Source organism: Myotis brandtii, unplaced genomic scaffold, assembly GCF_000412655.1.
Source record: "Myotis brandtii unplaced genomic scaffold, ASM41265v1 scaffold18, whole genome shotgun sequence".
NCBI classification, from domain to species: Eukaryota; Metazoa; Chordata; class Mammalia; order Chiroptera; family Vespertilionidae; genus Myotis; species Myotis brandtii.
In genome coordinates this window covers 8070353-8098082 of record NW_005356674.1, presented here as the reverse complement: position 1 = coordinate 8098082, position 27730 = coordinate 8070353, and the positions used below count along the sequence as shown (strand labels likewise).

Below are 27730 nucleotides of genomic sequence, written 5' to 3'. Positions count from 1 at the left end.
GTCAGGCACAGTGCTAAACCCATGACATGGATTATCACATCATTGGAACCACACAAATACCCTGGAAGGCAGGGCCTGACATACCACAGCCTACCACCTGTTTTAGCAGATGAAATGTTGTTGGACATAGTCACGCTCATCAGTTTACATATTATCTATGATTGCTTTTCTGCAGCAATGGTAGAGTTCAGTGGTTTCCTAATGGTTTCGGCAGCGACCATGTGGCCCGTAAAGCCAATATAAACTATGATCTGACTTCTACAGGAAAAGCTGACTGACTTTGCTTTCTGAGAAAATCAAGTAACCAACCTTGGTTTTGGTTGCTGTCCCCACTGTACAGATGAGGACACTGAGGTTGGGCAGTGGGGCCAGGGAGTGGTGGAGTTGGGACGCTTCACGCATGCAATCTCGCTCCACAGCTTGGACAGGTCTGGTTCTTGCACAGCTCAATTACTGACTGCACGACCCTGAGTCTTCTCTGAGTCTCTGTTGACGTCCCTGGTGCTTGGTTGCAGATTGGGCTCCCTGGGAAGCAGGGTCTGAATGGTGGACATTTTTGAGGGAAGTGCCCTCAGGAACACCCGTGGGGAACACAGGGCACAGGAGTGGGCCGGGAATTGAGCTGGATGCTGTCTCAGCAGTGGCCTCGGCCACCCCTCCAGGTAGCTCTGGAGCTGGGATGGCCTTTCAGAGTTTCCCTAGTTGTGCAAGGAGGGATAGGCCCTTGTACCCCACCCAGACCAGACCTTGGAGGTAGGTTGCCCCAGGAAGGGAGAGTGACCTTCAATGAGGTGGTGGGTGCTGTCAGCAGACAGCAGCCCCGGTAGCTGGGGCAGCAAGCCCGCCAGTCCTGCAGGGGACCCGGCGCCCCACATGCTGTGCCTTTGCTCAGGTGAGAGAATGCGGCCCAGTGCTGGGTAACCCACCGCCTGCTCAGAGCCCTGGCACTTAGGAAGCACGGGCCCCATGTCCCCTCCTCCTCCTGATTGATCAAACGATAGGATTTCAGGACCTCCTTCCCAGGCCTTTGAAGTACAGCCCGTGGACAGCATGGAGGAGGCTCTCATGGTGGGTGTGATGTGTCTGGGCAGTGATTGACGTTGGCCCCGCCCCCGGAATGCGGGCAATTGTGTGTCTTGCTGCAGAAAAGTGACATGGGTGTGCATGTAGACGCATCCAGGTAAGGCTCTGGGTCCACAGAGACTGCGTTTACTTATCTCCATCCTCTCCCATGTTCAGTTTCAGTGGCGATTCTCCCGCGAAGACATGCACAGCAGGCAGATGAGGAAATCCAAGGGTAAACTCAGCGCCAGAGGCAAGCGACAAGCCGAAGAAAACGACCGGAGTCTGGAAGACCAGTTTTCCAAGGCCGGGGACGTGGGAAACTGCGTGCTGAACCAGCAGCAGGAGGACGGAGCCTCGGAGGAGGCGAAGGGCCCCATCCAGGAGGTCACCGGAGAGCCGCTGTGTCCCGATGGCCAGCTCTGTGTGGAGGGCGGGGCCGTGCAGAACGGTCCAGCCGGCCACTGTGGGGCCTTGGCCGGGGGCTGTGAGGGGCCCTCAAGTCCTGGAGAGGATGCTGGGGAGGGAGGTACTGAGGCAGTGGCTGCAGAGACAGCAGACTACTGAGTCCCAGCCGTTGGCGCTGCAGCCAGACCAGTCAGCCACCCGGAGGCACTGCCGGCAGCCCGGTCGCGCTGCTTGGCCCTGGTGCCCTGTGTTCCCTTTGGCTTGGCTTGACCTCACTTGTGAGCTCGCCCAGGCCCTGCAGGGCTGGCTTCCTGACTGTTGGCTCCTGCACATCCATTTGAAATGTGTCATACTGCCCCCCTGTTAGAATGCAAGAGGTCAGGTTACTTCTTCTCAACCTCAGGGCGGAAGGCTCAGCCCCGGCTCCACACTCCTCAGTGGGAGGGTCTGGACCGTCCAGTGCCTGTGTCCGCCCCCCAGGGCCTCCAGGGAGCATGCGGTCAAGTCCATGGACCTCCCTAGCGACAAACCGGGGCTGTGTGGGGTTCACTCCCACAGGCTGCCAGGGCAGTGTCCACCCTCTGCTGTTCCCTGTCAGCTGCTCTTCACCTAAAGCCCAGTACCCTGCTGCTGTGGCAAAGAAAAGGACCTTAGGGGAGGGCAGGTGCCCCACCTCCTGGCTTTTCTCTAGCATCCCATAGACACTGGTAATCTGGAGATGAAAAGGTAACTGTTCGTGCACCTGCTTTTGCAGAATGTCCAAGGAAGTATCCTGTGTTAGTGTTAATGCCAAAAATTTTTTAAAGGTTTTGTATCCAGCACATCGTGTGAACTCGCGTTCTTTCTGTCATTTCGGGGCAGCCCGGCGGGTTGGGTGCCCTTGTCTGTCGTGTGCTATTTTAATCCGTGCGTCATTGGCCAAGTTGCTTCCTATGTATGCTATCACGTGTTTATATTGTCCAGAAGGTATCGTTAAGACTTTACGTAGATGCAACTGGTGTCTTCACCAAAACAACAGCCTGTCTCTTTCTTGTTTAGTTACTTAAAGCAATAAATCATCTATGAGTTAGAGCCCTGTGCGTATTGAGTATTAATTGTGTCACAGTGAGAAAGCCCTGGCCTGATGGTCCCAAGGACTCAACCCCACATCCCTAAGTGACTAACTCAGGCAGCGCAATGACCTTCGAGAAAAGGACGCCCTGTGGGAAACAAAGGAGCCAGCCAGACACATGGTGCCTGCTGGTCCTTTGTAGAAAGAATGCAGACAGTGGGATTCAGGTGCCGCCAGGTAAGTCAGGGCAGAGCCACCCCCCATGGCCCGTGGTGATGGAGGAAATGCCTTTTGAAAACAGCCCCACACCAGTTTCTGTCTAATAAGCATGTTTCCAAGCTTTTAAGGAAATGATTGAATGAGGCAAGTCTTTTCCGTCTTTGCAAGTTTGCTAGACTACACCACACCTGTGATACATTTGTATAAAGAACTGAAGGCCCTTGTGCAGCCACGACGTAGTCATTTTCCTCTTGATGTTGGCGCCTACTTCCCCCCGCCTGACCCCTAGCGCTCACCTGCAAAGGTTGGAGGCTCTGTCCAAAGAGAACTATTTAAAATGGCGTTTTCCATAATTGTACCCAGGAATATCTACATGGCATATTGATTTAATAAAAATACTATCTCTTCACCCATATCTTAGAGGATCACCGCTTTTTAAAAATATGCTAGTTGGCAGCAGCCTGGGACAAAAGCAACGCATCTTTCACGGCTCTGAAAAGCATATGAATGATCCCAGGCTTCGTCCCCCCAGCGGACAGCCTCGCGCCACTCAGGGTTGGGTACATTTTTCAATAATTAAATGACATTCGTGTTGGCTGAAGGTGTCATGAGGGGGAAAAAAATACATTTGAATTCCTCAGGAAGTTGGGCCCTAGAGCCAAACTAACAAATCATTCCTGAAGGTCTTGTTTTTTCCCCCTCACTTCTTCACACCCCTGCTTATATCTGGCAAAATACCGATCTTACAGGCGGTTCTCAAATTGGTTGCACCTTAGGATCACTGGGGGGACTTTAAAAACGCAATACCTGGCCCGGCCAGTGGGCCTCAGAGGTTGAACTCGACCTATGAACCAAGAGGTCACAGTTCCATTCCCGGTCGAGCCTTCTTCATGTAGGCCCTTTGAAGGAATGGAAAATAACTTACCTGGCCCTAGCTGGTTTGGCTCAGTGGATAGAGCATCACTGGTCTGCGGACTGAAGGGTCCCGGGTTCAATTCCAGTCAAGGGCACATGCCTGGATTGTGGGCTTGATCCCCAGTATCAGGCGTGCAGGAGGCAGCCGGTCAATGATTCTCTCTCATTATTGATGTTTCTATTCTCTCTCCCTCTCCCTTCCTCTCTGAAATCAATTTTAAAAAAACTTATTTATATATATATTTTAAATCTGCTTAAAGAAATGCAGTTGCATCGCTCTCCAGTGCACACAGCCACACGGTCGAAGTAGTGAGGACTGGAGAGCCTTCGGGCACCTGTCTTAATGAAGCGGGAAGGCTGTTCTATACCGCGCTCATTCAGCAGAAAAGCCCAGCCAGGCTTTGGGATCAGGCAGAGCTGGTTAGCACGCTCACCACACAACCTGCAAATGTAACCTCAAGTTCATTTCTCCACACCTGCCAGCATCAACCTCCTCCCGTGGGAAATGGGACTAATGACGCCCACCTCGTCGGATTTTTGTGAGGAATAATAAGGTGTGGTAAGGTGCTTGGTTCGAAGGCAGCAGTTCATCACAATGCCCATAGGTCATAAATGTGGCAGAGATGGTCGGTGCTCGCCCAATCCCCATGGGCTCCTGTACTGCCCAGTCCCTCTTGCAGTTTGGAGCCGTGTGACTGGCTTCTGGCTTGTGGGACATGAGCAGATATGATGTCAGACAGTTATGAGCCCGGCCTTTAGAAATAGCCCATGTAACCCCAGCCCTCTCTTCATCTCCAATGCTCTTGGCATAGTTCAAGGTGGACCGTAGCATGAAGGATAAGGAAACCTTCACTGTGCTAAGCCACTGGGATTTGGAGGTTTATCTCTTACTGAAGCACAGCATAGCCCATCCTGACTAATGGACATATTGTAATGTTTATAAAATCTATCTGTGGTTTATATGTAACAATCCTTTTTTTAAATCTCCAAATTGATCACACTTCCCTGGAATTATGCGCAATGGGACCAGCTTCAAAAAAGAAAAACAAAAACATTAAGAGACATTCTAATTCATTTCTTATGAAGCACATTTTATCAGAACTCTAAACATGTTAATTATAGCCTTTCCTAAACCACAAAACATCTTTCAAGAATAGCTCTCAGATGATGTCACGGTGCTTATTAGTAGGAATATGTTGACCCCAAATTCATCAGTCTTGGAACACACTTTGGTTGGGCTCATCCCCGGCGCAGGGCGTGCTGGCCCTGGGGGGCTGCCGGGGGCAGCAGAGCCGGCTCTTGCTACGGGGCTCACAGCCTGTGCAGGCGAAGAGCAGCAGCTGGGACTACGGAGGAAGTTCTGGAAGGGTTGGCGAGAGGGGGACGGGAAAGGGGGCCTGGGGTGCAGACAGGCAGCCCGGAGGCAGCTCAGCATGGACACCCCACTTGTTTGTGCAGGTCCTGTTTCCAGCAGCCCTTCCACAAGGGCTGGGAGCTGCCTGCATGAGCAGCGCAGGGTGTGCCCTGGTCCGCTCAGTGACCTGCCAAACGAGGCCGCTTCCCGGAGAGCCTGGGCTTCCTGGACCTGGCTCCCAGAGTTTGGAACAAGGAAGCAAGTGAACTTTAGTTCTAAGTACAAGACCCGACAAGCCTTTGGCTGGGATTTCTGTGGTGGCTGTCGCCAGAGAAGGAAGCAGAGCGATGTTCACCACAGGTTCCTGTTGATAATGATCATCTCTGTGGCCAGGCTCGGAAAGCTAACTGAACCCGGCAGATGCTTGCTCCCCCAGCCCCTGCAGGACGGGGTGGGGTGGGGTGGCATTTCCCTTGGCAGGGGCGGCCAGGCCACGCGGGAAACCTGTGTGTTTATGTGGGCATGAGGGATTGGATCATTCACTGTATAGATATATAGTTTTAATTTTTTTTATTTTTAAACAACAAATGTTTGTCTCACACTCTGGGAGCTGGGAAGTCCAAGATCAAGACACTGGCCGATTTGGCATCTGGTAAGAGCCTGTCTCCTGATCTCATGGATGGCCATTTCCTCATTGTTGCCTCACAGGACAGAAAGAGGCAGCAGATACATAGTTTTTAGTGCCTATACTACAGTGCTAAGTGCTGGGTGTTTGGTGCTGGGAAGACAGCAGTGAAGAGACAGACCAGCTCTGGCTCCTTTAGAGCTTACAAATGACAATAAGCAGTGGCCCTAGCAATTATCCTATATAATAAAAGGCTAATATGCAAATAGACTGAACGGCAGAACAACCAAACAACTGAAAAACCGGTTGCTATGCTGTGTGCTGACCACCAGGGGGCGCATGCAGAACATGGCAGGTATAGGCAGCAGGCAGCAGAGCACAGAACATGGCAAGTGTCAGCCACAGGCAGGATGGTGGAGCAGGTGAGCAGGGGTGCCAGACCAAGGCAGCGCGCTGGCCGCTGTCATTGGAGCGAGCCTCTGGTGGTTACTAAAAATTCTTTGCTCCTGTGCGTGCGCCACGGTCCCGCCTGGTGCTTGGGCACTTGCACCTGCTGCCGGTGCCGGAGCCACCACTCACACCCACTGCTGGTGCCTGGCACCAGCCCCGATCGCCCCTCAGGGCTTCTCCACCTCCCCCTGCTCCTGAGGGGTGATCAGGGCTGGCAGCCACCTTTCGCACCCGCTGATGATGCCGGCCCCGCTCGCACCCGCTGCTGGTCCCTGCTCCTGAGGGGTGATCGGGGCTGGCAGCCACCTTTCGCACCCGCTGATGACGCCAGCCCCGCTCGCACCCGCTAATCGCTCCGCACCATCAGTGGGTGTGAGTGGTGCCGGCGCCATCAGCGGGCCCCAATCGCTCTGCGCCATCAGTGGGTGTGAGTGGTGCCGGCGCCATCAGCATGGCTGCCAGCAGACAGGGGACCGGGATGGACGGGGGGAGTGGGGAGGGAGGCCACGGCGGGAGGATGGGCCGAGACCCACCCCTGTGCCCACTGCAGCCTTGCGGCCCCACAGTTCCTTTCAAGGTGCATGAATTTGTGCACTGGGCCCCTAGTACTATAGTAAGAGCTGTGGAGAAGTGCAGGGTGCGTGACGGCACAGAACAGGGAGGTGCAACCTGCTCATGGAAGGCTTTGTGGAGGGAGTCAGGTGAGGCTGAGCCCAGAGAGAGGGGCACAGGTGAGCAGTCCACAGGGAGGCAGTGTGCTTGCAGCCAGGCACGTAGACGGAAGAACCAGCCTCCTTAGCTAGAACCCAGACTCCACCCCTTAACAGGTGGCTTTGGGCAAGTTACTTGTTCCCTCAGTGCCTCAGTTGCCTCATCTGTAAAATGGGTATCATAGTTGTGAGAATTAAATGAGTTAGTATATGCAAGATGCTGAAAGAATGGCTAGTACACAGGAAGAGCTATGTGAAGTGTTGGTGATAAGAAGGAGAATTGAAAAGGGAAGGATCTGAAGAAAGCTCATCATGTTCAAGTAACTGGAAGATGTCCATCAAGGCAGCTTTGCAGAGTGTATGGCGGGGCAGGAGTAAAGTAGCAGAGAGGAGCAGAGAGGAGACTGGGCCAGATGCGGCAGGGCCTGGGGACCATGGCGGGGATTCCAGTCCTGCTAATAAAAGTAGTGGGAGGCCATTGATTCGTTTTATAAAGGGAAATAACATAAGGTTTTTGTAAAAGATCTCCGTTGCTGAAGGAGAGGTTGGTGTGTAGAGACCCACAGAGGGCACAGAGGTGCACGTCCGGCGACCAGCGCTTCAGTCCCGTGGGAGGGCTGGTGGCTCGCACCTCAGCGGAGAGGGAGAGAAGGGGGCAGATTTGATAGTAATTCAGGAGCAAATGTGGACAATTGATTGGAGAATGAGGGAGATATTGAACCTGTCAGCTGTGCCAGAAACAGGCGCGTTGTCTGGAACTTCTAGAACCAGTCTCATGGATTGATGTTCAGGGCTTGAATAATAATTCAACATTATTTTACAAAACCACTGAAACGTAAGTCTTGATTCCGTCCTTAGGACTCAAATAACTAGGTCTTTAATTTTTGGAGGGGGTTGTTGGGAAACAGAAGCAGCTGGTGGGGAGATGCCACGGGAGCGGCGTGTGGTTGTACAAAGGAAACTGTCTGTCTTGGGTCCAAGGAACAGAACCCGAGTTCTGCCCCCAAAACAATGCCTAATGGCGATGCTGGCCATCAGAGCCATGGCTGTCAGCGGGGGACCCTGCCTTGAAGACAGGCTAACGGATTCATTCACGCCAGAGATGGTTTAAAAACACAGGTCCTATTGGGGTTGACTGGTGAAAAAGAAAAAAAAACAAAAACGTTTTTCACCTTGTAAATAATGCAGTAAATTTTACACTAAAATATTTAACTGTGCTGCTCACTGGTCATTAAGTTCAGTATGGGTCTGTTTTTTTTCCTGCTGCCTCTAAATAATATAAAGGCTTAATGTTGATAAGAAATAGATTTCACTTATCAGGGAAAATGTTAAAATGCTTCCTATAATGAGCCTCTGTATTTGTGAACCTTCGGTCCTGAGTCCCTAATATCTTGTTGATTTTTCAATGAAAATAACAAGAAAATCATCTCGGAAGGAAGGACAACCAGCCAACCAGCCAGCTCGCCAGTTTCTGGATCCACAAAATGCCTAATAACTGTCTAAAAACTCCTCCTTTTCAGGAAGCCGGGAGCTACCAGTTCAACCACCCTGCCTACTTCACACAATTGTTGGGGAGTCATTTAATGAGATAAAACACAGTACTTGTCAAGTGCCAAGTAATGCTGTAATGTTCAGTTGATAACAGTACTCCAGCCAAAATAATCCTGATCACCAATGAATGCAGGGAACCCCAGAGTAACTATTTCATATCACTTTTCCTTTCCAACTTTCCCTGGGAAAGTGAAGTTATATCACTATGCATAAGATCTGTTTGTGTTTAAATAATCTGGAGGTGAAAAACAGTGTGTATGTGTGTGTGTGTGGGTGGGTGGGGGAGAGATATAGAATATACCAAAAAGCTAGAGTAATTAAAACAATGTGATATCTGAACTGCAACAAATAAGGGGGCCTATGGGACAGAGGAGAGAGTCTAGGGGGAAAAATCCACTCGTAGGTGAGAATTTAATATGTGATGAAGGAGGCATTTCAAATCATTGGGGAAAGTGTGGCATATTTGATAAATAGTGTCAGGCAATGGCAGAGCCATGTGCAAAAAGCCAGATCCCTATCCCCCATTAAAGCACAAAAATAAATCCCCAATGGATAAAAGACCTGTAAAAATATCAAAAGAAAATATATCCATAAAAGCCAGGGGAAAAGACTGACACAATGGATTATGTATAAATTTAAACTCCAGTATAAGTTAGAACAAACAGAATTCAGTGACAAGTAACAGAATGGGAAAAAATATTTGCAATATGCATAACAAAGGATTAGCATTTATTCTATTCTACAAAGAGTATCAAATCAGCCAGACATCAAAGTGGACATAAAAATGCACAAACACCCTTCTCCAAAGAAGAAAGAGAAATGGCTAAAATACTTTAGGAGAAAAACATGCTAGGTTGAAATCAGGAAACTAATTTTTTTTTTAAATCATCTTTTCACCCAACCTATTAGGAAAAATAGTTTCAGGACTTAAATCTCTAATGTTGCCAGAAGGTGGGGAAATGATTACTTTCATATTCTATTAGAATACATATTGATTAGGCATTTTATAGGGTAATGCGGCAATACTAGTCAATTTCTAGAAATGACACTTCTGGAAACTCTACAGGAATACAGCATAAAAAGCATGTGAACAAGCGTGTTTGCTGCAATACTGTTTGTAATATCCCCAAACTAGGAACAATCTAAATGTCCATCACAGAAAAGTGGTTAAGTACATGATGGTACATTATTTGGAGAGTTTAAAGAGTAAAGTCCACAAGCACACATACCTGTCCAATGTGTACAAGATCAATACAATGTAAATGTCTAACCTTTTTCTGCCAAGGCCATTTGGATATTTATAACATCATTCGCAGGCCATACAAAATTATCAACTTAAAAATTAGCCTGCTATATTTGGTCAAACATTTAATTAACTCAGCCCTAATGTCTTGGCAGGGCCAGACCAAATGATTTCTCGGGCCTCATACGGCCCACGGGCCGGACGATCCCCACCCCTGGTGTAAAAGGATACCTAGCAAGCTCTTTATACAGAAGTTCATCCTAGGTGAGGGAGTGGGGCGGAGGAACGGAGGACTTCAGCATTTAGTGTACATGCTTTTAGATTATTTGATTTTTTACAATCCCATTTATCAGGTCATTGAAAAAGAACAAAGGGACAGACAAAATTTTGGTGGGCTCAAAGCACAGTAATATGGGACTTGGGGATGAGATGGAAGAGACCAGGTTAGGCTAATGGGCACCGGCAGGGCTTATAATAATTCAGAACAGACTGATCAAGATGTCTCTCCACAACTAGGAAAGTCTGCGTTCCTGAGCACAAACCGCTTTAAAATGCATGCCTTGATTTGACAGCGGGTTAGGAGGTATCTTTATATGGCATCACCACGCTCGCTGCGTATGCGCATATTAGGAAAGAGTAATAATCTCACTATTTCTCTAAGATGAGAACAGTCTACTCCTTTGAGTTTCATTTAAAATAAAATGAAATAACAGCTCTCGGGTTAAAATATCAGCATATGATCATCTGCAATATCCAGGAATAAAGGAAATTGCTGTTTTCCATTCAAAAAGAGAAATAAATAAATAAAAAACCCTCAGGCAGAGGCCGATGACATTGGGTACCAATGACAATCACTGCATGCACACACATGTGTACTTACACATACGCATGTATACACACCTGCAGCTGTGTATCCCAGAATAACAATCTCCCGAGCACTGTCTCCAGAGCATGAGAACAGCCTTTCCCACCGCCCCTCCCACCTGCGGCTCGTAGGCCGCCAGCACTCAGTGGCTCGCCCAGACATCCATCTTCCTCAGCTTCCCTTTCAACTAGTGATCGTTGCAAAACTACGTATTTTCCCCAGAGTGTTTTTTACTTTCAATTGTGTTGAAATGTTCTCAGTATTCAATATACTTCTTCGTAGAAGATAGCTTTTATCACTTTGCAGCTTCAGGAAAAAATAGTTCCCCAAAGTATTTAACTTGCTCCTCGAGATAACCTTTGTCTTATCCTTTCCTACCTTCAATTTCTAGCACAGTGACTGCGCACCACAGATGCTCGATAAATGACCGTTCATAGGTTTATCATCCTCCAGCCGAAGTCCTCTCCTCCCCAACTGGAGTCTCACCGAATGCCTCTTTCATAGTTTTTCATACAGTTGATTACCTCTCTCGTCTTTAAAAAAACAAAAACAAAACAAAACTGGTTCAGTTCATAGTATTGCATCAATTTTAACTGTACTGTTCATTTCTTAGTTTTCATAAATATACCAGGGTTACATAAGATATCGACATTTAAGAAAGCTGGGTGAAGGGTATATGGGTGGGAACCCTGTTCTCTCTTTGCAAGTCTTCAATAAACCTAAAGTTATTTCAAAAATAGTTTTAAAAACAAAACAAAATTTTAAAAATGAATTTAAAAAATGGAGTTTTTAACACTTCTTTTTCTACTTACCATCCCATTTTTTTCCTTCCCTTCACAGTAAAATTATTTGAAACTATAACCTATATTCACTCACTACCATTTATTTCCTCCCAGTTCTTCTTAAAGCCACCCCAATGTTTTCACTCTCGATCACCACCTTGTCAAGATCACCAATGACCTTCCAGTTGCTAAACCAAACTCATCAGAACTCATCTCCCTGTCACATCTGCAGCGCGTCACAGCTGACCATTCTTCCTTGACACATTTCCTTCATGTGGCTGCCTCAACCACCCGCAGCTTCTTTTCCTCCTTCCTGCTTATTAGAGCACCTTTTGCAACTCTAAGAGGCGCAAACCCCAACAGCTCCCACAACTTAGTGTAGATCACTAACACGGTAGAGGAAGCCTGAAACAAGCTGAATTATCAAAAGGGATGAAAACAAAACAAAAAAAGCCATGAATTCATACCATAATGATACTTTAAAAAATCTAGTTATCTTTGGAGGTTGCTAGGGCACCAACTCATCGTAGGCTAATTGACTTAAAAAAGAGAGAGAATCAAGCATTGATCTTGTCTTTTCTGTTCATACTTATTTCAGGGCAAAGTGAATAAGGGTAAGTTCTTTATAGAACAATCCCAGGGAATAGATGCAAGAAAATGATAGAAATGGACAATTAATCCTTAATGAATGGTAGGTATAGGCAATGATCAACAACTACTAAAATAATTAGGTGAAAGGTTGGTAGAGAACTTCATACTGGATGGATCAGGCTGATGCAGTTAAGTGACTTGCTCAAGGTCATCTCCCTAGTCAGTGGCATAGCTGAGATTTGAACCCAGGCAGTCTGGCTCGAGGACTCCCTCCAGTCTACATTCCCAGGCACCACACTATAATTTCCACGACGCCCTGCTGGAGTTAGCTCGGTGTGAGTACCAAAGAGATCTTGACTGGCCTGGTAGGCAAGGGCAACAGGACATTCTTGGCCAGCAGACCAGAAATACTGTTCAGCTCTCAACACCAGAAATGACAGAGCTAGAAGGAACCACAGTCCGTGCGAAGGTCACAACCTGGCCCATCTCCGAGGTTTACAGATGGTGACGGTGAGTCACTGGCAGGGTGGTGGGCAGAGCGGGGATCTCCAGGACAGGTGGCCCTCGCTCTATGACAACAGCAGGCGCACAGGCTGTGGTGTTGGGTGGATGGAGGCAGTGGGTGGCACTCCTCGCACGCCACACGAAGATATTCACCCTGCACCTCCGCTCCCAACACAGGAAGGCCTGGGGAGCCATTTCCTCCATACCTCGCGTCTCCTCCCTGCCAGATGCTGTTGCCAGTTGGCAGAAGAGCCCCTTGCTGCTCCCATGTCCCTGAATCTCACTGTGCTGTGCTGCTGTGCTCTCGAGTACTCAGCCCTAAAGCCCAGCCCTCGGCCTGGACACTTTGGGGTTAGCTGCGTCAGAAATCCTTACAGTGGCCAGAGCTTCTCACATTCCCTTCATCTCTGAAATGCCGACGATCTCTGCCTTGATGGATGTTAATATTCCTATCAGGTCAATGGCCCCTCTCCTTCCACCGAATTCATATCTGGCATTGAACCTAGAGGGTATTATGCTAAATGAAATAAGTCAGATAAAGACAAATACCATATGTTGCACTTATATGTGGAATCTAAAAAACAAAATAAATGAACAAACAAAACAGAAACAGACTCATAAATACAGAGAACAAACTGATGGTTGCCAGATGGGAGCGGGGCTGGGGGAAAAGGGTGAGGGGATTAAGAAGTGCAAATTGGCAGTTACAAAAGAGTCACAGGATAGAAAGTGCAGCACAGGGAATACAGTCAATAATATTGTAATAACCATGCATGGTGCCAGGTGGGTACTAGACTGCCTGGAGGGATTACTTTGTATATTATATAAATGTCTCACCACTGTGCTGTATGCCTGAAACTAACATAAAATAATATTGAATGTCAACTGTAATTGTGGGGGGGAAAAGGAAGTAGTTGACAAATGATCTCTGCTTAAAACTTGACAAAATTCGCCCTAGCCGGTTTGGCTCAGTGGATAGAGCATCGGCCTGCAGACTGAAAGGTCCCAGGTTCGATTCCGGTCAAGGGCATGTACCGTGGTTGTGGGCACATCCCCAGTAGGAGGTGTGCAGGAGGCAGCTGATCGATGTTTCTCATCGATGTTTCTGACTCTCTGTCCCTCTCCTTTCCTCTCTGTAAAAAATCAATAAAATATATTTTTAAAAAAAAACTTGACAAAATTCAAAACAGGGTGGAGGCTAGACTGGTGACGCCAGCCATCGTCAGCCCGTAAATCACGGCTGTTTCAGCCCTCGGTCCCTGGGAGGCTGTGGCCAGAGATGAGAGGGCACCTGCTTTCCATCAGCCCAGGCACGGACTCTCTCGGCTGCAGCTCCTGGGTTTCCCGCACTGAGTGTCCTTCCCAGACTCTGTGTCCTCAGCGCTCTCCCAGCAGGCAGCCTTCGCCCCAGACTGCTTGTCTCAGAAAGGGTGGCCTGGCCCCGGCCCATGGATTTCTTTTGGATTTTAAAAAATCTAAACAAGGATAAGAACCACAGTCTGCTTTCTAGCAGTTTCACCAGGCCAGCCTTGGAACGAGGCTGCACCATTCCCTCTCCCTCTCCCCGTCCTGGGACTGCCTCCCCACCTGGGCTTAGTGAGAAGTCAGATGTGAGTTGCTTCTTTCAGTCACTCAACAAGTATGTGTTGAGGAGCTGCTGCTTCCAGAGACGGCCCTGGCAAAGGGATGAAATAAAAGGCAGAGAAGTGGGATTTGGAAACGGCTCTATACCCCCCTAATCAATCCTAAGCACATGACTATAGCCAGCCAGCCCGGCCAACGAAGGCAGATTCCACATGGAACACAGCGGTCCCCAAGGCCTTTGTCCCAGCAAGAAGCTGCCTCTACACACGGCGCTAAGGCGGGCAGCCAGGACACTGAACACAGAAAGGGTTTCATTTGAGAAGAAACTAACAATCAGTCAGGATAAACACTTCGGATATTCATTCACATTAAGCAAATCTGCTGGCTGTTCAATTCCTTAAAGCAGTTTCCCTAACAATATTCTGTTTCCAAACCCGGCTTGGATGGTCTGAGGAAGCAGGGCTGCGGGCCATGGGAAGGTCAACTAGGACATTGAGTATAAAGGATTTTCAGAGAAACAGGATTAAGAATGTGTTTAAATTATAAGTTTATTGAATATAAGATATATAGGCTGCTGTCAAATAATTTAAAGATAGCCTACATTTCACACACAAAACCTCATTTTCTTATGATTAAATGTAAGTATATGTCTTCTTTTTCCCTCAGGGGAAAGGAAATCAATTCAAGGTACATCATGAGATAATCAAACAGTTACTAATAAAAGAAAGTCAATACAGTAAAAAATAGTTCAATGAAGTCTTTGCCAGAAGTTGATCATTTAAGTCTTGTCAGCTGTTTTTTCTTTTCTGCTCCAGCAGGTCACTCTGCCCACAGCCTTAAGAAAAGATGGAGTGGAGGTAACTTCGTCTTGCCTCAAATCGTGTCCCGGGTAAATCCCACAACCCTCTCCTTTCTACCTTTGCCTGCTCACTACCACCACTTCTCAAAGCAGATGTGTTCTTTGGGAACATGGCTGTTTTCTAGTTGCTTGGAGAAAAAGTCTGTCATTGGAGGTGGGCCACAAATGTAGAACAAAGTCTCTCTTGAAATGTGCTCTCTTATCTCCTTCTCCGTTATTCTTCCTTCTACCAAGAAACAGAATAAACACCAAATTAAGCCAGACATGTTTGTATTGAAAGGAGAAGGACTAACCACAATGCAGCAACAGTGTTTATTTTCAGTAACTGGAGCTTAGTGAGCCCAGTCTTGAGTCATTCACACGATGGCTCCTGCTGGCACCTGGGCCAGGCCCCAGCAAAGTGCATCTCCGGTTTCCTACACTTATGGCAAGTAAAGTGGGAAGCCAATCGCAATGCGCTCTCAGACACGGGCAGTGAACTTACTGCTCTTTGGGAGAGATTCAAAAGTGCCTTTAGCAGTAAAGAAACTGTTTTGTGAAAAATCCTTCCAGGCAGGGGAAACCACGAGTAATTTAAATTACCATTAATGGCAAATGGCATCAGTTCAGCCGAGGCTGGAATATAAATTCTTTGCATGCATGCTACAGTGATGATGCAAAGGTCCCCTAAAAAAATGTGGAGAATAAATTTTTAATATGGGCCGTAGGAACACAGTATATAATAAATAAATCCAACTTAATCTCTCCTTATTTTTCCATGATGAATCACCTCTCTATTCCCCAGGTAGTGACATTCCCAGCCAGCAAGTCCAAACAATAAAGCATCTACACTCAACCAACTGGCATGTCCACCACTTTACTATGGGGAGACAGTCAAAACATCTTTAGGGGACTCACCCGTGATGTATGGCTTGAGTTCTGCACTGATTGGTGTAGTCTGCTTTGTAACATGCAAACTGCATGCAATCTTCTCAGGAAATTCATTTACTAAATCGAGGATATTTTTCTGGAATGTCAAACATATTTGGTCACACTACAATTTTAAAAAATCAAAACAGATGTGCACAACCACTGACGCCGAGCCTCGCCTCCCATGCAGCACACGTCTGTGCTCTTGCTCTCCACTTACGGAGATATTGTTTGCAGCCGAGCAGGCCAGAGCTCTCAGAGTACTGAGGCTATTTGGCTTTAATTGAAATCTGAATATGCTAACAAGCATATTACGAACTCTCCGGGAGTTTATTCTTTTTCCTTTTTCTCAAGCCTGGGCAATTAAGCAGCAGTTTCACTGACCACAGTTCTGTCTTTTTAACTGTTACTGTTCTTTTGTTCATCCTTGCAGCTGCAAAGCAATCCGGTGAAAGCCTTCTCCATCAAATGTACTTAGTTTCCACAGATGCAGCTGATGGGGGTTTCATGTACCCAGCTGGGTCCCAAGCACACACTTCTCACCTCCTCTTGAAACACAGGAGCCCACTTGTGCTTCTCCTGACTCTTTACAGCCCCAGGTCCATGGCAACTTTTCTGTCCACCCACCTTCAAATGCAAGCCCACCGGACCTGCCCTTATCCCATCACGCCCCTGGGAGCCTCCTCAACACCAGCGGTTGTAATTGTCCTGGTAAGATGTGTTGGCTAATTCTCATTTGAAGGTCAGATTAAGATTTGTCAGGCCGCCCTAGCCAGTTTGACTCAGTGGATAGAGTGTCGGCCTGCAGACCGAAGGGTCCCGGGTTCGATTCCAGTCAAGGGCAAGTACCTCGGTTAGGACTCGTGCAGGAGGCAACCAATCAATGTGTTTTTCTCACATAGATATTTCTCTCCGTCTTTCCCTCTCTCTAAAAATCAATGGAAAAATATCCTCGGGTGAGGATTAAAAAATAAATTTGTCAGGCCTTTTGTTTGAACTGCTGCAGAGAAAACAGAACTCTGAGTGAGAGAGGCAAGTTCCGTGGACAATTAGTATCATGACACGTCTGCTCCCAGCAAGCTATGGAACGTACATTTCCCCTTACCTTAAACAGGAGTTCGCTGGTGTTTTTTGCGCTGTAGAAGAGTCTTATTGTCCCTATCTCATATCCACTTCCTTGGTTTGCCCGTTCTCTGTGGAGATCGGCCGCGTGCCGCAGGATGGAAAGCAGAGGGTTAATTCCGACTCCTCCTGCGATCAACACGAGGTTCCTAGAGGCGTCCGCAGGCTGAGGGTCAAAGAAGAACTCTCCACCCACTCTCACGGCCACTTCAGAGTCAAGTGCGCACTAGGCAGGAAAGGAAAGATCCTGAGGCCTTAGCACAGGTCTAAAACCAAACGTTCTTCCCTAGGGAACTGTGTCTACCTCTGGCGTGTCTATCTGTATTTAGGACTATTTTTCCAGCTTGCTCTCAAGTTTCCCAGGGCCCTGTGAGTTGATTCCATTTGCCCACGACACAGGCAATTTGCTCCTCTGCCTGTGGGACCCATACTCACAGCTGGATTCGCTTGAATAACTCCGCCATTTGTTAACTATGTAGGTGAGGGCCTGGGTTGTGAAAAGAGGCACAGGGACACCTCTGAAGTATGAGTTTCCTTTTCTGAGTGGCACTTCTGTTCTGATCAAAGCCATGGAGCCGAGAGGCTGGACTGGCAAGTGTCACTGACTGTGGCTGCCCTGGACCCACTGGCGCTGAGAAGTGTGGGCACCGGGGGCTTCCTTCTAGTCGCCAGCAGGGCACAGCCAGGCCTGCTCCACAGACTGAAGCCAGTGGCCACCACTGTAGTACTGTTCAGACTGTTCCTTTCTCCCTGGAGCAGTGCGAACAGGAAGCCTGAGGCTTCACACCATAGAGTGAGTACCACCCCCGCCCTCCCCCCCGCCCCCGCACACACACATAAAGCACCTACTGCTCCGTGAAGTCACACCAGACTCAGAGCTGAATGCCCTGGTTCTCCAGAGGCGAGACTGCTCTGAGGGGGATGTTTTGGAGACCTGTAGTGACATTTCTTTATTGTCACAATGATTTGGAGAACCCAACTGGCACTCAGGGGCAGGGTGAGAGGTGCTATGTCCTGTGCAGTTAGCGGTGTTCTGGCGCTGGCTCCTCCTAAGCCGATGGTAGAATGTGCAGGAATTCTGTGAGCGAGTACCTACTGCTAGTTTGAGATCAGCCACTGTGGGAATGTTTACAGCACAGAAATAAGCAAAGGCTACAAATCAGAGCTTTCTTACTCAGAATGCCAGTTTAGTAGCACATCATTACCTGCAATGCACAGGACTGCCCGCCAGACTTCCGAATGGCCCGTGGGCCATGCATGCATAGGTGAAAACGGGTTTCTAATGACCTGAGATTAGACTCTAACTCATTCTACAAAAAAAACTAGAAGATTTTTATTTTTTGCACGGATCTAACATAGTCTGAGTTTTCGAGAATCTAACCACTAACTCATTCTACAAAAAAAACTAGAAGATTTTTATTTTTCGCATGGATCTAACATAGTCTAACAGTACTACAGTGGAGTTTTCGAGAATCTAACCACTGTGTAGACTGTATTTTGTTGTGTGCAGACCATTACTAAGTATGTTCATTCACTTTTCTGGAAAACTGCATCACAGTTGGTAACGTGTGTGGTCCTGTCAACATACAACCTGCACACTTGCACTTGCAGACAGTGTATTCATGTGATTCTACATTGAGGGACAGCTGTCTGACAACTTCATTCTATCTCTTAGCTCTAAATATGCCCAAGCATTTACATACTGAAATAAAGTATTTGGTTATTAATCACTTTCCTTTATTTCTCCTTTGTATCACCCTTGGAGAAGTATGTTAAAAAAATTATGTTAACTACATTAGCTTTGGATTTCATTTCAGGGTAGTTCTAGAAAGGGGCCACTGGACATGACAGGGTTGAGAACACCTAGTTTAGGGGGAAACGCAGTAACCTAGGCGTTAGAAGACTCAATCACTGCCCCTATGCAACCCAGCCAGTCCCTTTACTTCTCTGAGCCGCATCTGGAAAATGGGTCCCAGCAGTGGGCCTGCTCACCCTCAGGGCTGTGGGGGGCATTACATGACACACTGGGGACACTCCCTGTTGGAATTAAGCTCCACAGAAGAGGATGCTGGGGTCACTGTGGCTGAGAAAAAGCACGGGGGTGCCAGCTTCCTTCTTTCCTGTCACTAAGAAACAGAACCTAAAACTAAGAAATTTGTATTGAGAATAGGTGTGTTCCATTACATGCTCCTGACATAAATCAACTAAATGAACTCCCTCCTCAGAAGTAATAATGTACCACATGCTTTCTGAAGACCAAACCTTGAGCACTCACACCTTGGCACCATGCATGACAGGCAATCCTTTTTGACATCCATTTAATTTGGGGCTCCACAAGTTACAGAAAAAATCTTAAGAGAAAATCTAAGAAAAAATGAAAAATTATTTGAATTTCACAAAGAAGGTCCCTTGGTAAAGAAGTGTTAAATGAATGGAAATTCTTTCTCTAAGGGAAAAAGAAAACCCACTTGAACTATTTTAAATACGTCGGAGAGTTTTACATAAGGACGTAAGTGGTTTCCATTTTTGACAAAAGGAATTAGCAGCAAGGGGGCATTCTGTAAGTAGTACTAAAATGTAAGAGTCACTAGACTGGCTACCAAAGTGCTTTAAAATACTCCTTCCTTTCAAGTCTTGAAAACAGAATTTATGATACAAGAGTCTCTGCCTAACAATGACAATGAATTTAATCTCTCTGCACCGCGCTTCCCCCTCTTGTTTGCTTTGTTTATCTCTTTATCTCTAAGACTCTAAGAGTAAAAGAGACTAAGAAATGATTTTCTCCTGTGGTCATCTCCAACATGCTTAGTAATGACAACAAACAAAGCCTTCAGGTTACTGTTTTTAGAAACCACAGTATTTTCAACCCTAAAGTTGCCAAGAAACCGCGCCCCAGGGAAAGATAATACTCAAGAAGACTTTGTCTCTTTAGTGACAAAATAATCTTCAGGAGATCTATCTTCTAATTTGCTAGCATCTGGAAAGAATCAAAGCCATCTTTGTCTTTTGTTGATCAATAAAAACTGCCAGGGTAGCATGAGCACAAGACTCGCAGTCTGTACAGCACAATATGGAAGTGAGTAAAAGGATATTACCTTCAATTACATAGCAATGTATCTAATCTGGGTATAGATTTTCTACTTGTGAAACAAACAACTCTTCCACAGCTACGGGAGCAGACACACAATAGCTGTCTAGAACCCTTTACCCTGCCAGGAGTTTGAGCCAAAACAGATAAAATAAAGGAAGACATTTATGGCACTTTATTCCATGTCCCAACAGAGCAGCCTGCTGCCACCCAGACACTCACGTGCCTCCATTGTCCACTTGAATAGCTTAATAAGACAAATTCTCAGGAGGGATATAGGCACCTGAGACTGGTTCCAAGAAAAATCTGACTTCATAAAGGCCGTTTGCAGCTCCCACTGGGCAGAGTGGAACAAGCACTACAATTAGGATGTGCATTCAAGCAATGCCACTCGGAGATTTTCTATAGCCTCTAAGAATAAGTTTCTTCATTGAAATGCCAATGAGGCATGAAACCAAGCGGGGAGTTATGGACCAGGACCAGGTCAGGTCACGTGGGAGGCTGACAACCGGAGCTCCTGGCACTAGGAGCCGGGATGGCTGGGCTCATTTTAACAGTGAGCGTGGGGCACGTGAACAACTTGCTGGCCCCATCCCTGCAGCATATTATAGAAACTCAGGATGTAGCCTAGAGATAATAATGGATAGAGAATCTAAAAAGGAATGATGCAGCTGAGGTCACACCGAAGAGAGGACTCAGGACAGAGGACAAATGTGGCAGGATACGTTTACGATGGAAATGCTAAGGCAAGCAGCTAGGGGTTATTCTGAACAGACAACTGGACATGTAAACCATAGGAAGGCCATATACTTTTATGCCCCCACAGATTTAAAAATCTTTATTGTTTAAATTATTTTACAGGGAAATTTTTTTGGGTGCACAGTTCTATGAATTTTCATACATACACAGAACTGTGTAACTACCACCAGAATCAAGATCTAAAACAGCTCCCTCAAGCCCAAAACACTCCCTTGTGCTATCCTTTTATGCTCACCCCCTTCCCCACCCCTCACTCTTGTCAACTACTGATCTGTTTTCCGTCATTGTATTTTTGTTTTCCAGAATGTGACATAAATGGGATTATACAGTACATAATCTTTGAGACTGGCTTCTTTCATTGACCACAATGCCTCTGAGATTCACCCAAGTTGTTGTGTGCCATCAATAAACAGTCCCTCTGCCTTTACTGCTGAATAACAATACAGCATCACAGTGTGCTTACCCACTCACCTACTGTGGGTCATTTGGGGTGTTTCCAGTTGGTGATAATTATGAACAGAACTGCTATAAACATTCATGTACAGGCTTTAATATGAACAGTGCCTTCATCTCTCTAGTATTGGTATTGCTGGGCCCTAAGGTAAGTGTGTATTTAATTTCATACAAAAATGCCAAAATGCTTTCCAGAATGGCTATAGAACTTTGCATTCCTGTTAGCAATATCATAGTTACAGTTGCTCTGCAACCTTGTCAGCACTTGGCATTATCAATATTTTCCATTTGAGTCATTCTAATAGGTCTGAAGAGATATCCCACTACTATGGTTTTACTCTGCATTTCCCTAATAATTAATGTTTAGAGATGTTAAACATCTTTTCACTGCTTATTTGCCATCCTTATATCCTTTTTAATAAAGTGTCTCTTCAATCCTTTGACCATTCTTAAATTATGCTTGTTGTTTTGGCTGATTTTTGAGAGTTCTTTATAAATTCTGGATACAAGTCCTTTGCTGGATATCTAAAATGCAAACACTTTCTCCTACTTTTCAGCTTATTTGTAAAAAATTGTAAATAGTGTCTTTTGCATTAAAAAGTTTTAAATTTTAATTAAGTCTATCTATCAAACTTTTATGGATCTTGCTTTTTTGGTGTCATGTCTAAGAAATCTTTGCCCACCCTCAAGTTTTGAATATTTCCTATGCTTTCTTCTAAAACATATAGTTTCATGTTTTATACTTAGATCTATAACCTATTTTAATTTAATCTTAAATACAAAGTATGAGAGGTTCTGTTTTTGGGTATGGATAGGCAATTGTTCCAACACTATTTGTTGAAAAGGTTATCCTTTCTCCATTGAATTTCTTTAACACCTTTGTCAAAAATCAAGTGGCCAGCCCTGGCTGGCATTGCTCAGTGGTTAGAGTGTCAGGCCATTCACCAACAGGTTGTGTGTTTCATTCCCAATCAAGGGTATGTACCTGGGTTGCAGGTTCGATTCTCAGTCCTGATGGGGGCACGTGTGGGAGGCAACCAATTGATGTGTCTCTTACACTAATGTTTCTCTCTCTCTCTCTCTCCGCTCTCTCTCTCTGCCCCCTCCCTTCCACTCTCTCTAAAAATAAAAATCAATGAAAAAAAACTAAGTGGCCATATGTATATCAGCCTATTTCTGAACTTTTTATTCTGTTCCATTGAGCTTTGTGTCTATCCCTATACCAATACCACACTGTTTTGATTACTGTAGCTTTATTTAATCTTAAATTTGAGTAATATGATTCCTCCCATTTTAGTTGTCTTTTTCAAAACTGTTTTATTCAAGTTCCTTTGCCCCTTGATATAAATTTTAAAAATATATACAATATTTGTACTGGTACACCTTCTTGGTAAAGGGGATTAAGAGAATGCCTGGGATGGGATGGGCTGTTGGTAAATAAAGTCGGCACACTTGAGAAGTGAAGGTGATGGCAGTGAAAAAAGCACAAGGTTCAAAACCTAAGAAGACTAATAACTGACCTGCTTGAGCCCCTTCTTGTTATCAGACTTCTAGCAGGGAATAAACATGCCGCTTATGTAGGCTGTGTTTGAGTCCCGTGAGGAAGCACGAGTTATTAGCAGCCAACATGGATTCCCTCTCAGAACCCCATGTGACGAGCCCTCTAGAGCCTGCCATGGAGAGGAACTGACCCCACAGATTTAGCGTGCTCAGCTCTGGCCTGAGCAGTATGTGATCAGGGACATGTTCCCTCCAAATGATGACAGAATGGTAGTTTAATTCCCTTTTATTTAGGATTATTAGGACAAAATAATGTGATGTGTAGATTTAAAATTTACAAGACATACAAAGAGCCAATTTTCACAACCTTACATATAAAGCAAAATGCTTTACTCCTATGGTAGTATTCAACTAAATACTGTTTGGTGTCTCAGAAGATATTTCCAGATCCCAAAGTATCTTCGAGTCATATTTAATGCACCAAAAAGACTCTGCTTCTTTGGACTTTTGGAGCCTGAATTCAGGATGCAAAGGAGCTCTTTGTGAGCATGTACCCTCCTCACACAAGTCTAGTTTTCTTAGATTAAGTGAGCTGAACACAAACTGTGGAAGGCAGAGATGCCCTAATCTGCAGGTTTAAACAGAGATCTGCTCACCTGTTTGTGAATCCAGACAGCAGGAGGGTGGTTCGTATATTTCACTGCCAATTCTATTACTCTCTCCTGTTCTAGCAGTCGGGGGCTGGAGCATATTGAGAACCCACCAACCACAGAGACTCCTGGGATAAAGAAATCAATCCTAAAAGGAAAGGAAAATAAATTATTGCTGTTGAAGCAATTTTAAAAGTGGGGAGCAAGGTGAACAAAACTGACAAACTTTTAGCTAGACTAAGAAAAAAACAAGAAACAAAAAGACACAAAACTACCAAATTAGACTAAAAAAATAAACAGAAAATCTGAATAGACCCATAACAAATTAATTGAATGACTAATTTTAAAACTTTCCACAAAGAAAAGGGTAGGTTCTGGGGTTATCACTCATGAATTCTACCAAGCATTTAAAGAATAATTAATACTAATCTTTCACAAACTCTTCCAAAAAATAAGAAAAGACCACTTCCCAACTCATTCTTTTACCATGATACCAAAACCAGAGAAAAGTATCACATGGAGGGAAACTATAGATCAATATTCCTTGTGAATACAAATACAAAAATCCCTAGAATATAAGGTAGGTTTACATCTGAAAATCAACCAATGAAATACACCACTTAATAAAGGAGAGTCTCAACAGATGCAGAAAAGGCATTTGAAAAAATTCAACATCCTTAGATAATAAAAATACTCAACAAACTAGGAATAAATGGGAACTTACTCAGCTTGATAAAAGGCAGCTACAAAATATCCATAGCTAACACCATATTTGATGGTAAAAGGCTGAAAGTCTGTCCCCGCCGCACCCCCAAGAACGGAAACAAGACATGGATGTCTGCTCCTATCACTTCTATTCAACATTGTACTAGAGGTTCTAACCAAGGCAATTAAGCAAGAAAATGAAATAAAAAGCATCCAGACAGGAGAGAAAGAAGTTGCAGATGACATGATGTTGTATATAGAAAGTCCTAAGAATTTACTATGAAGATAATAAAACTAAGTAACAGGTCAAATAAGGTTGCAGGATACAAAATCAATGACAAAATCTATTGTATTTCTATAAACCAGCAATGAACAATCTAAATGTGAGTTTAAGAAAAATAATTATATTTGTAATAGAATAAAAAAGAATAAAATAATTAGGAATAAATTTAACAAAAGCAGCACAAGACTTGTATAATGAAAACCACCAAACCTTGTTGAAAAAAAATCAAAGATCTAAATAAATGGGAAGACATCTCATGTTCATAGATTGAGACTTTATATGTTAAGATAGCAATATTCCCCAAATTGATCTCTAGATTCAATGCATTATCTATCAAAACCCAACTGGTTTCTTTGCAGAAATTGATAAGTTGATCATAAAATTAATATGGAAATTCAAGGAACCCAGAATCATCAAAACTTACTATTAAAGCTACATTAATGAAGACACTGTGATACTGGCATAAGAACAGGCTTATAGATCAATGAAAAAGGACTAAGAGTCCAGAAATAAACACTTAAGTTTATGGTCAGTTAATTTTCAACAAGGGTACCAACACAATTCGAAGGCAAAAGAATAGCCTTTCAATAAATGGTGCTGGGACAAGTGAATATCCATATATAAAAAGAACAACGTTTGATCCCTACTTCACACCATATACAAAAGTTAACTCAAAATGGCTCACAGACTTAAATGTAAGGGCTAAAATTATAAACTCTTAGAAGACTTACACAGGAGTAACTCTTCATGGCAACAGTTACCTAGACACCAAAATACAAAGATCAAAGAAAAAAATAAACTAAACTGCATCAAAATTAAAAACATTGTGCTATAAATGATCCCAACAAGAAAATTAAAAGACAACTGACAGAATAGGAAAAAATATTTTCAAATCATACATCTGATAAGGGATTTGTATACAGAATATGTAAATAATTCTTATAACTCAATAAAAAAAAAGACAACTCAAATAAAAAATGCGCAAAGGATTTGTATGAACATTTCTCCAAAGAAGATATATAAAATGACTAATAAACACATGAACATTTTAAGTTATTAGGGAAATGCAAATCAAAATTACAATGAACTAACACTTCACACTCACTGGGATGGATGGCGAATCAAACAGACAACAGCAGTGTTAGTGAGGAAATTGGAAGCCTTGTACATTAGTGAGGATCTAGAGAAATTGGTAGGACTGCAAAATGGCACAGCCACTTTGGAAAACAGTTTGGCAATGCCTGAAAATGTCTGAATTATCATACTATCAACAATTCCACTCCTAGGTATATATCCAAGAGAAATGAAAACATATGTCCACTCAAAACATGCACATGAATATTCATAGTAGCATTATTGATAATAGCCTAAAAGTGAAAACAATCTAAATGTTCATCAACTGATGAATATATAAACAAAATAAATTATAACCATACAATGGAATGAAGTAATAATACATGCTACAACATAGATGAACACTGGAAATTATATGGTAAGTGAAAGAAGCCAATCATAGAAAAAACCACATATTGCATAATTCCATTGGTATGAAATATCCAGAATAGGCAAACACATATATACACAAAATAGATAGTAGTTGTCTAAGGAGGATGGGAGTCAATGATAACTGGCATAGGGTTTCTTTTGGGGATGATGAGAATGTTCTAATTTGATTGTGCCAATGGTTTTACAATTCTGTGAATATAGTAAAAACCATTTTAAGTGGCTAGATTTTATACTTTAAATGGGTAAATTTTATGATTTGTAAAGTGTATCTCAAACAATTTTAAAAGGTGAAAAGAAAAGCAACGGAAATTCTTTCACTGGTATTTGACAAACTGAACAGGTTGATATGGCCTTCTAAGCTGTGGAAGTCTCATATTTGAAATATTTTCTTCTGACCACATTCCTATAGGCTAGGACTCCTGGAAGTTTCCAGCCTTCAGGAATTCTATGCCACAGGAACCCTTTTTGGGTGGGGTCTAAGAAATGCAACAGACCTAGTCACATACCAAGAAAAGAAAAATTTATTGGAATCTGGGACCACAAAAGATTCTCATCTCCATGTCTAGGAAACGTAAACATCCAATCTTGATGTTTCTCAGCCATCACAGAGCAATAGTATCATTTTCCCCAGCTGTTTTCCTACCAGTAGACTTACACAAAAAGCACACAATGTTCTCTACTGATTTGATCTATGACCTTAAAAGATGTTCTCTTTTGCTCTATGACCTTAAATATCCGGTCATTTTTTATAGTCTTTAAAAACCAGTTCTGGACTGGAAGTACTCCAGAAAAGGTCCCTAGCTTACTTTCGCCTATATTTAATTGACCATTTCCCATGAATGCCTTAATTTCCCTTTCATTTCAGGCAAGATGCAATTTTTAAAAACTATAGTTAACACTTATTAACACAGATGCTATATGCTTTCTCAGAGAAGGTATAAAGCACCTTCCATGTTTAAAAAAATAAATACATCAATGAGCTACTTTTGCGGCTTCATCGCCTGAATTATAGCGCCCTCTGCTGCTTGGTGTTGCTAAAGACCATTCTCAGGTGAGTGAAAGGAAATCCCTCTTCTCTAGAAACTCTGGAAAGACTGACACCTTTAGAAAGAAGGACTCCATTAAATGCTACAGAAGAATTCAAATGACATAAAAACCTCACCTGAATGGATTTAAGAAAATATGTACAATACATATTTAATAAAACCTCTGTCCAAGAAAGTGTCTGAAACACATACACACAGTAATCCCTTTGCATGATTAGCACTCTTGGAGCTGAGATGAGGCACCTACTGCACCTCCACCTACCGTACCTCCAGATGTGTGAGTATATGAAGAACTGAGAGAAAGGGCCCGATTCCGTAGCGAACCACACATATCCACATCCAACTGTCCAGGCAGCCCTGTCCTGGCCAGCCGCAGTCCCAGTGCCCGGCACACACCAAGCATGCAAACCAGAACCCAAACTGCCCTCAGCAATGGTCCTCAGAACCCCTCACCCTTCCTTGCAAACACTGCAGACGGAACCTGCCTACCATGTACAAGTGCTGTGGTTCACGGTGGATGTCAAGATGCAAGGATGTCTTGGTTCCTGCCCTCAATAAACCCCTAATGATAGGAAAGTTAACAAATAAATGCAATTAAATGAGCTATGACAAAATCTGCAAAAGGCTATGCTGTCCCCATGAAGTCAAAGGAATTCACAGTCCCTACAGCCATGCCATCTATTAGTGCCAAGGGAGCAATCTTTTAAAAGAGGAGGATCCAGGCGCCAGGAATGAGTGCTGAGTGACACCTGGCAGGGAAAGGGTTGTGGCTAACCAGCCAGAGATGACCTCCGAAGCCAGAATCTATCAGCCACATACTAAAACCAGTCCTAACATCAGTAACCTGACTAAATCCATTCACTGATATGGGATATATAACACCCTCAATAATTTTATCTTGAGATCACAATGGAAAGTATTTCTATATATATATAT

The 27730-nt window shown here is 44.5% G+C and overlaps 2 protein-coding genes across 7 annotated transcripts in view; one reads left to right on the top strand and one right to left on the bottom strand.

Annotated features, from left to right (window-relative positions):
• Positions 1–2541, top strand: part of RFTN1 (raftlin, lipid raft linker 1) — a 180604-nt gene extending 178063 nt beyond the window's left edge. Inside the window, exon 10 of the mRNA XM_005863630.2 lies at positions 1240–2541. Coding sequence (XP_005863692.1) covers positions 1240–1629 — 390 coding nt within the window. The 3' untranslated portion in view covers positions 1630–2541. The remainder of the gene's footprint in view (positions 1–1239) is intronic.
• An 11896-nt stretch (positions 2542–14437) lies between these two features.
• Positions 14438–27730, bottom strand: part of OXNAD1 (oxidoreductase NAD-binding domain containing 1) — a 33357-nt gene continuing 20064 nt past the window's right edge. For 4 of the 6 annotated variants that reach the window (XM_014537557.1, XM_014537556.1, XM_014537560.1 and 1 more), the window contains exons 6-10: positions 23261–23402; positions 16788–17030; positions 15671–15779; positions 15356–15439; positions 14438–14999 (exon numbers count right to left, since the gene is read on the bottom strand). In XM_014537557.1, coding sequence (XP_014393043.1) covers positions 14845–14999; positions 15356–15439; positions 15671–15779; positions 16788–17030; positions 23261–23402 — 733 coding nt within the window. In that variant the 3' untranslated portion in view covers positions 14438–14844. The remainder of the gene's footprint in view (positions 15000–15355; positions 15440–15670; positions 15780–16787; positions 17031–23260; positions 23403–27730) is intronic. The other 2 variants (XM_005863627.2, XM_005863626.2) reach the window with 1 other exon arrangement.